General features: G+C 38.6%; 1 protein-coding gene across 2 annotated transcripts; it reads left to right on the top strand.

Moving 5' to 3' along the window:
* Window positions 1–269: 269 nt before the first annotated feature.
* LOC115727329 lies at window positions 270–4,555 on the top strand. 2 transcript variants are annotated; one of them, XM_048272740.1, is made up of 5 exons: window positions 270–519; window positions 628–711; window positions 2,451–3,071; window positions 3,275–3,447; window positions 3,638–4,555. In XM_048272740.1, exons 2-5 carry the CDS (start codon window positions 707–709, stop codon window positions 4,234–4,236), a joined length of 1,398 nt encoding a protein of 465 aa, XP_048128697.1. In that variant the 5' UTR covers window positions 270–519; window positions 628–706; the 3' UTR covers window positions 4,237–4,555. The 2 variants fall into 2 exon arrangements, with proteins under 2 accessions (XP_048128697.1, XP_030513384.1); XM_030657524.2 differs by having other exon boundaries at window positions 270–711.
* The last annotated feature ends 8,813 nt before the right edge of the window (window positions 4,556–13,368 follow it).

The following is a 13,368-nucleotide window of genomic DNA, read 5'->3' as shown; positions in this document are numbered from 1 at the left end:
TTTCGATCTGAGCTGTCACTCCAAAGATTGATAAGGGAAGAATTTTCGTATGGTCGGTATAAATTGAACTCGTCATTGACGTCAAAGAAAAAGAATTCTTCACGACAAAGAATACTTCACATGCTTGCAGAGTCGTTACCTAAAGTTTCGTCGCACTTTTTTTCCAAATGCTAAAGACTTGGAATGCAACTTTTTTTTTTCTAGTACGAGTAGCATCTAAATCGCATAATTGCGATCCATTAATCGGGGGAGTCACGCCGTCGGAGCCTAGTCACAGCCGTCAAGATAGACTTTTTATACTACATCGCCGTTCGTTTCCTTTTATTTGTTGCTTCTTTCTTTTTTCCGTGGGAGAATTTCTTTGATGAAATGTAACAGCCCCCGCCAATGAAGTGGATCTCATCAGCCCAATCGTCCGTTTCCTTCTGCTTTTCAGTCATTGAACGCTATCCGTTGGAATCTTCTTCCTTTATTCGACCGGATCGCTCCTTCCACTTCAGTCAACGCTACGCAATCAATGTAAGATAACGTCAGCGGATTTCTCCTCTGTAATGCCCGACACGCGCACGCTCGCATCTTTGCTCACGTTCGTGTTTGTTTTCACCCTCGCGCAAGCTCGGTTCTGAGATCCGCCATCGCCGATATTGGGTGACGAGCTTCCAGTTCTTGACGGACCGCCCGTGCAGCGTCTGAATACCCAGGAACTATGAAGTGGGTTGTCTCTCTTCCCTTTCTTTTTTGTTGGATTTGTGATCACGTTTTACGAATTGGGTATTATGTTATGTTCGGTTTTGGTCTTGTCCTCTTCATTATCTTGTAGCTTCACCGTTTAATTCGTGCGCGATGTGAGTAGATTGTTGGGTATAATGCGAGATTTCGGTGCTAATCTGTGTGGTCCTCTGTTCTGATACGGAAGTACAGCATTGACCGGGTGGTGAATCGATTTTGATTTCTGTTTGTTTTTGTTCATAGTTACAGCACTGTTCAATTCATGTGGGATCTTTACCTCACAACTGTTTAGTGACCCCAACGATGATCATTAAATGACTAGTTATGAATACCCACCACTCTTGCCTATTCGCCGAAACTAGATGTTTTACCCTTTATTTGCTGTCATCGGTCCACTTTAATGTTGATCGTGGATCGTGGATCGTGGATGATCGTCATTTTCATTACGCTTCTTTTTAATTATGCATCTGCTTCGTTTGACGGTAGTATCCATAGATGCACTGTGTTGGTGCGATCTTGTTTCCTTGGATCTCATCGAGAGAGATGATCACAAGTCAGGCATGGTATTTCTATTGCAAAAGATTCGAGTTTTGACATCTTAAGAAATGTACAGTGACTTCAAAGCTTTTACATTACCATCCAGCCTATTTTTAAGCTGATGCCGGCCATTGTGCTGCAAGCTATTCATATCTTATACGCCCTCACATAATTCTTTGAACTTCGGACGTACTCCTTCTCCAAAGTAGAAATGCTCTGAGGCCTTCAGTTGGAGGTTGGCAATATGCCCTGGACGCAGTACATCTTTGGCTGATTGATGAGATATGGCCTCTATTTTATGCTGAGTTGGAATGAATATAAGATTGCTGAGTTTCGCCTAAAAAGCCCGCTCTCCTAGTAGAACTTTGTAACATTTCTTCTTCTCTTGACTAGCAGCTAAAGGGGAATAAAACCTCTACAATTTTCAGAGGTTGCAAATTTGATGTTAGGAAGACAATATCCTCTTTTAGATGTTCCTTGAACCATCAAAAAGGCAGAATTTGAGGCAATCTATGCCAAATTGGTCGATAGAGTAGTAACCTTCATAACAGTAACCTGTTTCGATATTTCATTAATATAAACCAGGCACGGATAGCTGTAAAAGTGACATAACAATAGGCCCATGTCATCTCTATGGTTTTTCGCTGAGTATTCAATTTTCTTTCCTTCAGTTTACATTTGGTTTTTTGTACCTTTTACGTCCTCCAGTTCATATTAGTTGCCACTTAGCATGTAGAATTTATACGTGCTAGAGAATCCTTTTTCCCCCCTGCAAAGGTTTAAGTTATCAGGAAATGGGTTGGATCGACAATGAATACACAGTATATTTCTGAATACTCTTTTTTTGTCTGTAAACCTGGCCTTACACATGAAACATGGATGTGGACATAACCAAAATAAAACGGACAAGATAGAACTACAGAGAAAAAGATAACAAAATAAAAGTAAGAGGGAGTGGCAGGATAAGAATTTTGGAGTTGTTCTTTGATGCGATATCAAACAAACCATTTCCCACCAAACACGATAGGAAATTGGCCAACAATGTATATGTAGCATGTTTCTGAACAATTCTTATGATTTTATGTCCTTTGCATTTCAATGTCTCGATCACTTCATTGGAACAGTTCCCATTCAGCGCATTAATTCTTATTTGTCTACTCACTCTTTTCCTCCATCTCGAACAGAGGTAAAAAGTACTTTGGATATTCTCTTTCTCTGATCATCATCAACTTGGCTGCGATAATGGAGCGTGCAGATGAAAATCTCCTTCCAGCTGTTTACAAAGAAGTCAGTGAGACTTTCAATGCAGGGCCATCTGATCTGGGTTATCTTACATTTATAAGGAACTTCGTCCAAGGATTGTCATCACCCTTGGCAGGCGTTTTAGTCATAAACTATGATCGACCCACAGTTCTTACTTTAGGGATTTTTTGCTGGGCTTTCTCAACTGCTGCAGTTGGTGCAAGCCAGTCTTTCATGCAAATTGCATTTTGGAGAGCGCTAAATGGTTTTGGACTGGCAATAGTAATACCAGCTCTACAATCGTTTATTGCAGATAGCTATAAGGATAATGTGAGGGGCGCTGGGTTTGGATTTTTATCTCTCATTGGAAGTTTTGGGGGTGTAGGTGGTGGTGTTTTAGCAACAGCTATGGCTGGCACAGAGTTTTTGGGAATTCCTGGGTGGAGATGTGCCTTTGTTCTAATGGCGACAGTTAGTTCATTGATTGGCTTCCTCGTTTTTTTGTTTGTTGTTGATCCAAGGAACACTAACCTCACTCATGATTCTAGTGAGAATCTAGAAAGGTACATATGATCGCCTAAACTTCCTAGAACCTTTGTAGCTTCTTCTATTCTTTTCCTTGTCATGGCTGGGCTATCCTGGACTTGAACCAGAGGCCTCGTTTTCTTTCTTCTGGTCCGGCTGTATCTCATTGTTGTATATCATAACTAATGGCCTCTGTGACGGTCATATCAAACTTTGGTCCTTCAATAATCTTCCATTGCAGAGATGCTTTGGTAGAGAAGGGAAGGAATGCGAGATCAACTTGGATGGAGTCCTGGAAAGCAATGAAAGCTGTAATAGCAGTGCCAACTTTTCAAGTAATCGTATTGCAGGGAATCATCGGTTCACTACCTTGGACAGCCATGGTGTTCTTCACTATGTGGTTTGAACTTATAGGTGAGGTTTTGTGCAGTTCCACTTTAGGTAATAGCTATGAGAATCTAGAGTTTAAAGCTAACAATTGCATTCAACCAGGATCCGGTACTGGGATTTATCAGAGAGATTTCTGATGACCGACTTCTTGTTGCATTCCTCTCATTTTATTACACTACGTAATGCGTAACGTCTTGTCTTTATCGATTCTCAGGTTTTGATCACAATGGGACGGCAGTTCTGCTTAGCATTTTTGGCTTTGGGTGTGCTGTGGGATCCCTTCTGGGAGGTATCATAGCAGATAGAATATCTCGAGTCCACCCCCATTCTGGTCGTATCATGTGTGCACAATTCAGTGCTTTCATGGGCATTCCCTTCTCCTGGTTTCTTCTCAGAGTGATCCCACAGTCTGTCAACAGCTGGTTCGCCTTCTCTGTTACCTTACTTCTGATGGGCTTAACCATCAGTTGGAATGCCACTGCAGCGAATGCCCCAATGTTTGCTGAAGTGGTCCCAGCCAAGCACCGGACCATGATCTACGCGTTCGATCGAGCCTTCGAGGGATCCTTATCCTCTTTTGCAGCTCCACTGGTTGGGATTCTTTCTGAGAAGATATTCGGCTATGATGCGAAGACTGTGGATCCTGCCAAAGGATCGGCAGATGGAGCCTTTGCTCTATCAAATGGGCTTCTCTCGATGATGGCAGTGCCGTTTGGTTTGTGTTGCTTGTGTTACACGCCACTGTACAAGATATTCAAGGGGGACAGGGAAAACGCGAGAATGGTGAGTTTGAAGGAGGAGGAGATGACGTGAAGCTCGTCTCTCGTGTTCATGGGCTGACCATGTCTCCATGCAGCCTAGGCTTCTGTATGTCTTCTCCCAACAGATCACGGCAGAAGAGGCATCAGGAGCCATATGCAGAAATCGGCATCTGGACAAAATTTCTGAAGAATTACAACTCGAGGGCAGTTTATATGGATTTTTGTGTAGATAACAGGTTATGCAGAGCACGTTATGTGAACCACAGGGTAACTATAGCAAGCAATTCTTTGACCAGTTAGCTTTAGCTACGCTAGGGGTATGTTCGTCAGAACTCTGGTTGAATTGTTGGAATAGAATAAATTCGGTCTGCTATTCTGCTCTTGTTTTTTCCATGCTGAACTTCAAGTCACAATCACTGTGGAGGCTCTGTAGGCGACTTCTTACCAAAGTTAAGCTCCACAGATCTTAACTTCATCAATCTGTTCATATACTGACATATTGTAAGTCGAGTCTACTATGTCCTGTTGCTGTTCCTGGATCTTCAATACCTTGAAGAGTTTACACGACCATGGATGAGGTGTTTTGTTGAGCACAGGCTTCCGAATTTCCCTCGAGACGTTGAGGCAAACGTTCCCTTCAAGCCAATGTTGCGACGGTAAACCTACAAGGATATACGCTGAAAAAGTGTGATCACATACTTATTTTCTCTGTAAATCTATTTGTTTCTGCTGCTGGCAATCTCTGAAGTATGAACTCAGTTAATCAGCCTAGTTTCGATCATCAAACAAGCCACTTGGACTAGAGAGAATCGCGATCGACTAGAATAAAAGACTTGGTGTTTTAGCATACAAACCAGTGAAACGGGGATGGTACGGATTTTACCTTGGTTTTGCGCTCGATTTTCGACATGCTCCGTGACGGTTTCGTCATCAGGAGCAATGGAAGAGGTGCGTCATCGGACGACTGGGTTACACCGTCGGAAGTAGTACATAAGTTGCGCATAATGTCCATCAAGGTTCATCAACTCACATAAGTCAGTTGGGATGATATGGTGCATGAGATTCGATGTCTTCATTCCTTTAGACATAGGCATGTCTTGCAGATCAGGGGACGATAGAACCATTTAACAGGCGAATCAGCTTGTGATTCGTGCACAAGCTGCTCCCTAGAGAGTGTACAAAAGGACGTGGAGTCTGACCGCGGTACCATGTGAATTTTTATGGCACTATTGCCAGTGATATCATATGAAAATTCCCGAACGACTTCGAACCCAAAATGAAATTTCATATTACAAATGATGTCAGGTTAGAAAAAAACCTTAAATCAAAATATGGAGAGAGTGCGTGTGCACATAAGGCCATTAAAATCCCGTGTTGAAGCAATTTGGGAATAAATGTCCGTGCCTGTAATCAGTGCTTCAAATGGAGCCGTCAAATGATCGGGTCGAATTGAAAATGATCCAACCCATACTTACCTATTTAACAAAATTTTGACCCATTGTCATCATATACAAATTTCTTGATCCATATCCGATCCGACCCACATTATCAAAACACTTTCATATTTAATCTAATTTAGGAAAACTTGCTTCTTACAAATTTTTGAAAAGTAAATAAAACATTGAGGATAATTTTTATAATTTTTAGAAATAAAATTTTCATTGTTCAATAATTTTTTCAATTTTTTCTTCTAAGACAGGCTAGGGCGGGCGATCCTTGTCGGCCACTAGTTGACGGCCCAAAGCCCTCGCCAACCGTTGCCGAGGGTTGGGTCCTCATCGGTTGCTGGTGCGGCCTTTGCCTAGGCAGATACTTGGCGAGGGGCGGCCGGCAATTCGCCAGATTTCATAAAAAAACAAAAGAGAAAAAAATTTAAAAAAATCCAGAAAAAGATAAAAGAAATTAGAAAATCTTTTTATGACTCACTTATGATAGTAAGATAGTTCATTTAAGACCCATTAAGCTGTTAAATGACCCATTTAAGTTTGTTAAGCAACCCATTTATGACCCACACTCTTAAATGTAGGTTTTTTTTTTTTTTTTAATAAAGCTTTCTCCCATCCTATTTTACTATACAAGCTACACTATGAGCATTATATACCATGTGCAAGTTACGAAACCCTACTCTCTCCTCATGCGTCTCCACCCCACTCCTCTTGAAGGTGGAGATTCGGACTCCCTACCTCCCTTTCCACTAATGAGAAGAGCGGCCACTGCTCCAGTGGTTTCTCTTAAATGTGGGTTAAAACATGAGTTCTTGACCTATTTTGCCACCTCTACTTTCAAATTGTCCTGGGCCCTTCATTTATCTACCCCGTTAATAGTCTTGCACGTTGTATTCTTAAACCACACTAGATTGGGATTTGGATTGGGATTGTTACAATGTTTAAAGCAGAATAATGGCACAAATGATCCGGAAACTTTAGCTCAATGTACAATGTGCTTTTTGAATTTTTAATTTGTTCGATGTGATTTTCGAACTTCTAATTTATTTAATGTAGTCCCTGCACTTTTGGTATATGTTTAATGTAGTCCCTAAACTATATGAAAATGTGTAATATAGTCCTTACATGAATTTAAGATCATGAACAACCTTGAATATTTTTATATAGTTCAAGGAATAAACTGAACATGTACTAAAAGTTTAGGGATTACATTGAACAAATTAAAAGTTCAAGGAATATATATGACGGCCAGATTTTCCGACAAGTCAACGTCGGGCTTGGCTTAATAGTGATTATAATTTTTAGAGAATTGGACTTTGTGCGGTGAAATAGATTGGTTAAATAAAGCAACAGGCACGACATAACTAAAATTGGTGGACCATTAGTTATGTTAGTTGCTCTAATTTTGGTGGCGTGTTACACATGGAAATTACGCAGGATTTAGGCGCGAAGCCCCACTTTATCTTCCTTGCTCAGCCACCCCACCTGTAAAACACATCTCTCCTCCCCCCCCCCGGCGCGGCCTTTCTCTCTCTCATTTTTTTCCCTTGGTCTCGTGGACAAACCCCCAAACCGACGGCATCATCTCCCTCTTGGTTTTCTCTCTCACCATGACATCTCTCTCTCTCGTTCAAGCTCTCAGTCCTTTGGCAACAACTTCCCTTAAGCTCTCTAGCCCTCGCTCGGGCCTTGGGTCTCGCTCGTTCTTGGACCCGCGACGCAAGAAGGAGGATAGGACCCGCGGTTTATTGGTAGCCAATCGAGCTCCACTTTCTTCGAGTGTCATCCTAAGGCAAGTATACCTCTAACCACACTACTAGACAATTCAATTATCATTCAATCTTGAGCGAAACAGTAGCTTCGAAAATGGGTATTTTAATGGAGTGTTTCGGTTGCATGAGGGGGTAAACGTTCTTGGATGTCAATTCTGCTTGCTAATCTAGGCTCAGTGGACTATGGGCAATAAGAATCCACTGGTTGAACGTCCTGATTTTCGTCGAATTGAGAAGATATGGAGTTCCCTGGGTGAGGCGTGTGGCCGTGAGCATATAAATGGGTTTGTGACCCAATTTGGTCTTACTTGTCAACTTCACTCTTTCACTTATGGTTATGGGATTTTGGGTAATCTGAATTTGAGGACGGATTGTGTAGTTTGTTAATGATTGGGTACGAGTTAGTGAATTGGGCTTCTTGAGTTTTCGGCCACGAGATTGGTGGACGGGGCCCTCAACGTATTTGTGTACTCCGTTTATGTTTAATTTGCCTAATTGATTGGTATATTAGATTGTTTAGTCGTTGATTAGAGGTTTATTTGCTGAGCTCTAGCTCACTTCTGCTTGTGGACACCCTTTTCGGACAGCTAGCTAAGCCGACTCCGTCCATAACCTTCGATATGGTACATCGGTGGACAATAGCGCTATGGAGTGGATGAGCTTGGCGTTGAAGCATGGGATGATGTAGATAGTATTTAGGAGCAGATGTTATCCTTTGTATTCCTCCCAGATGTCTGTTCTTATTTTGATATTAAAGACGATGTACATAAACCATTTATGAGGATATAAAAGCAACTATTTTCACAATTTATTGAATAGTCTTACAATATGTCTGCTACAGCCTAGGGAATCTTATTGAGGCCATACCCTTAGGCGTCATGCCTGCCGATTATTTTACATGCATTTATATTTTCCTTTTGTCTTTCGCATGCGCCCTATTATAACTAATATCATATTAAAACGGAACACGATTAATAACATGTAGTCTAGAGCCATTGGATTAAGGACTGCTTTTCATAGCATTTCACACATTGTTGGATCAAAATTCATGGATTGTATGTGTCCTTTAAAATATTTAATGGTGCCATTGCCATCGAAAAAATTACCAAAAAAAAATCCTAAAACTATTGCAATTGTGCAAATTCAGTTCTAAACTTTATTTGCTGATTGATCCTAAACCTTTTGTAATTATGTCAATTCAGTCCATTTGACTAATTTTGATCGTCCGGTAGTCCGGCGTCCACGTTAGTGCCGATCAGTCAAAATTGGCCGGATGGACTAAATTGACATAATTGCAAAAGGTTTATGACTGAATCAATAAAAAAATTTAGGACTGAATTGAAACAATTACAATAGATTTAGGACTTTTGTGATAATTCTCCCCCGTTGCCATCCTAGACCATGTGGTTGTTCACATTGTTTTATCGTATAGCAACATTTCTAGCTAGCGAGTTGCTTTGATAGGCTAGACCATTTGTAATGATCTAGCCCATTTGAAATGGGTGTTAGAAATGCTTTTTTTATTTTTGGTCAATAGGAGTTAGAAATGTTGAAAAATTAAAAAAATGATTACGCAAGCTGCAATGTCAAATTTCTAGTGTAACGAAAAAAAAATGATAATGTTTTGATTGTCAAAGTTTTTGTCCCACAACAATGCATGAATTAATATTCTGTTGTTAGTATGCAGTAGAGATATCAAACGGATGGGTTGGGTTGGGTTGGGTCAAATATAGTTCGACCCATATTGACCCATTTTCGTACAATACAAATCTAAAGACTCATACTCGACCTGACCCGTGTTATTTAAATACTTCTAATTTAACTAAATAATGAAATATTTGTTTCTTATAATTTGTTAAAAAAATGATATTGTTAAAACACTTTCATGCAACTGACTTTTTTTTAAAATTTTTTAAAAAAAACTAAAAAAATTTAAAAAACAATATTTTATTATCAAGAATATTGTTTATTTTTTTTAAAAAATTAATTTTTTTACTTTTAATTTTATTGTCTATTTTCTCTGGCGGGCGATTGTAGAGGGCGACAACATTCTAAAGTATTTTTTATTTTTATTTTTAGTTTTCTATTTTTTTTACTTATAAAAATTAAAATTAAAATAAAAAAAAATATAAACTAATATACTTGAGTTGAGGCCCATTTACAAGTGGCTGCTTGGGAAGCTTCAAGCCACGGGCCGAAAATTGGGCGGGTTAAGAATCATGTTTAAATAAGCTTTATAAGCCTAAACCCATATTTGACCAATTTTTTTTTTTTTTTAATTTGTTGGACCCATATTTGACCCAAATGAATTTAAGTGAATCAAAAACCCACATTGACACCTCTAATATCCAATGATATCCCAAAACCTTTTGATAAAAAGGGGACAATAAAGATTTTAGTCTTTCCAAGTGAAGCAACAAAATATTATAATTAGAATCTAATCACATCAGGAAAATTGTATGTCAACCATTTTATTGATATAAAACACTTTCAAAACTTGTTTACCTAAAGAAAGAATGAAAATCTAATCCCTTTTTTTTTTAGGAAAACATATTCTTAGGTTTCGTTTGTTTTGCGAAAAAAAAACTTTCAAAAAAATATTTTTTGAATTTTTTGACGCTTGGTTCACGGAAAATAAGCTAGTTAATGAAAATATTTCCATCCATGGAAAAAAAAAGAGAAAATGGAGAAATATTTTTCTCTTTTTAAAAAAGGACTACTTTTTCTCTCATCTTTTCTTCCTCTAGTCCCTCAGATTCCTTTTTCTTTTAATTATTGTTATTTTTTTTTCTTTTAGTTTCGATTTAGTTAATGATGTTATTAGAAATATAAATTTTTCTTCTATTCTTTCTTCCCAGCCGTATTCAACCTCCCTCTTTCGCTCTTAATCTTGTCGTTGATGGCAACCAAAGCCCCCATGCACTGCGGCTTCGTAGGGCTACAATCCCCGCCGCTACAACAACCACGTCTAGAAGAATCTTCGATTGTCGGCGTCAGCCGTCGATTGTTGGGAGCCTTTATGGCCAAAGGCATCAAACGTGCTCCTGTTGCCTCTGTACCTCACGAACATTGTCTTCTTCACGCTCTTCTTCTCTATCACGTACCACCACCTCCACCGGTGGTGCGACAAGATCTGCAGCTCCATCCCCCTCCATGTCGTCACCCTCCTCGAGATCATTGTCATCGTCTCCCTCATCTACCTCCTTGGCTTCTTCGATGAGGTCTAGTTTGCCCGTTAGCCACGGGCGAGGCTTAACCTCCCTAGATCCAACGAGCTTGAGGCCTCGCCGGAGGTCGGCAAGTCGCGGTAAGCTCGACCTGGCCGAGTTGCTGACCTTTGGCAAGCTCAAAGTTCGTTTATTTGGCAAGGCTTGAGCTTGAATGTTGCCAGTCGTTGGTGGCCAAAGAAGAAGGAAAAGAAAAAAAAAAAAAAAAAATTATTAAAAGAAGTAAATAGAGGAAAATCTATTCCATACCAAATGGTGGAAAATATTTTTCCATTCATCTTCAAACTGGAAAATATTATAATTTTGCTAGAAAATAACTTCCCAACAAATATTTTCCAAAAATATTTTATTTTTTTGTGAAACGAACGAAGTCTTAGTGACAATCCACACATGGTAGCATTCTTGTAGTTAGTTAAGGATTCAAAAGACAAAAAGAGTAATTCAAAGATAGCTTTTGATGGGATTTCATACATGTTAAATGGTTGGGGCTAGGGGTAGAGATGGTCACGGGCCGATTTGAAACCGCAACCGGCCCAACCCTTACGAGCCGGTTATGGTTCAGCCAATTTCGGAATAGGCCTGGAATGTTCCGAACGGACCAATTAGTCGTTAGGCCTAAGCCCAACAGCTTTAAGCCTTAAAAAAAAAAAAATTTAGGGACAGCTCTTTCCCCCATGGGCCGTTGCTGACCGTTGCATTGCAACGGATTCCCACCCCCTTTTATTTTTTCATAATTTATTAAAACTATCCTAAATCTCTATAAATATCCCTCCCCCATTTCATTTTTTTCTCATAAATTCTCTCAATCCCTGTTCAATTCTCTCAATTTTCTGAATCCGTTTTCCGCTCTATTCTCTCAAAAAAATGACAAGTGGAAGCAAATCTTGTGACAAGGGAAAAAGTGCGATGCGGATGGGGGAATCTGATTATCCTCATTCTCATGAATATAATCCTCGTTAATTTATATGTTGGATAGATGAGGATGATAATATCAACATTATTCCCAACGTCGAGCACGTCCCAACGCAAGAAAGTCTTCATCCTCCTACCAATGTAGAAGAAACGTCGACAAGACAGGAGTCGGAACGGGAGGATACATCCAACATATGAAAACACTTCACGAAGAAACATTTAGGCTAAAACAAGTATCGGGTAAAATGTAAATATTGCGGGACAACACACAATTTTATAGGTGGAGGCGGCTATGGAACATTTAAATGGCATCCGAGGTCAAAACATGCAACGCACGCGGGGATCCACACCAGCCAACAACAAATTTCCGAATATGCCAATCCTAACACTCCTGTTTTATTTCGTTACAATGAAAAAGTTTATAAAAAAACATTAGCTGAATATGCTGTCATTGATCGTTTACCATTTAATGTTGGTGAAAATTTTGTTTTAAATTTTTTTATAAATACCGTATGTACTTCGCAAGCAAAACCCGTTTCGAGAAATACTCTTAAACGGGAAATTTTTGGGCATTATAAAAAAGGGAAAAAAGATTTGAAAAACTTTTTACGAGTTTCAATGGACATGTGCGTATAGGTAGCAACATTTGGAATGATTCTTGACAAACTCATTCTTATATGGGTATCACATGTCATTGGATAGGTGACAATTAGAACATTAAAAAAAGAGTTATTGTATTTCGAGTTTTTGATGATAGACATATGGATCATTATATTTATAGAGTAATTAGGCAAGTTTTATAAGAATATAATTTGATTAATAAAAAAATTTTAGTTGGTTTTGATAATGTCGCGGTAATACCGCTTCTATTCTTTATTTAGAAAATATTTGTAAATCTGCTTTTGGTGGATAATTTTTTCACATTAGATGTGCTTGTCATGTTTTAAATTTATGTGTACAAGATGGTTTACGAACTCTTAATGATTTTCTCAACCAACAAAGAAAACAATTCAATTTTTATGGAAATATCCCCAAATTATGAAAGAATGGGGTAGATTTTGTAAAGTACATAGAAGAGCACCAACAAAAATTTCAAAAGATGTTCTGACTCGTTGGAATTCTACGTACTAGTTGCTTAATCAATCTTTTGCTTATAAAGATTTATTATGTGTGTTTATTTCGAATAATGTTTCCAAAATTAATTTATTCCCACAAGAGTGGGATATTTGAAAAAAAAAATTAGATTTTTTAGAAGTTTTTAACGATGCAACTTATAGTTTGTCTGGTGTTTATTATCCTACTACGAATTTATTTTAAATAGAGTGTGTTAATATTGCTGGTATTTTTGAAGAATATGAAAAAGATGATCAATTAGCTCCGACTATTATAGCAATGCGAGCAAAATGGCTACTTTATTATACCGAAATTCCTCTTATTTATTTGGTTGCTTTCATTTTCAATCGACGTATGAAATTAGATAGTTTAGATGATTATCTGAATAGCTATTATGAATGTTTACATTTGAATGAAACAAGAAATGTTAGAACTATACAAGCATCGATTAAATACGCAATAGTAGAATTATATAGTGAATTTTGTAGTAGATATGATTTAAGTGATAGTGGATCTTCCCAACCTAGTGATGTACAAAGCGGGGAGAGTAGTAGAATTAGTAGAGGTACAAAATGTTTATGAGTAGGCAAAAAAGATAAAAGAGAGCAACAAGTAATATTTCTGAAATAGAGACCTATTTAACTATTTCTTTTGAGTTTGGTGAATCCAAAAACATAGATTTTCCAATTTTACATTGGTGGAAGAGGCATTCAAC

This window comes from Rhodamnia argentea, chromosome 11 (genome assembly GCF_020921035.1).
Source record: "Rhodamnia argentea isolate NSW1041297 chromosome 11, ASM2092103v1, whole genome shotgun sequence".
Lineage (NCBI taxonomy): Eukaryota > Viridiplantae > Streptophyta > Magnoliopsida > Myrtales > Myrtaceae > Rhodamnia > Rhodamnia argentea.
This window is presented reverse-complemented; position numbering and strand designations above follow the sequence as displayed.

Bases quoted from the DNA above. Each gene is read 5' to 3' on its own strand.
- LOC115727329 (XM_048272740.1), top strand. The intron at 3,072-3,274 runs GTACATATGATC...CTTCCATTGCAG, and splicing joins TCTAGTGAGAATCTAGAAAG to AGATGCTTTGGTAGAGAAGG. The intron at 3,448-3,637 runs GTGAGGTTTTGT...ATCGATTCTCAG, and splicing joins TATGTGGTTTGAACTTATAG to GTTTTGATCACAATGGGACG.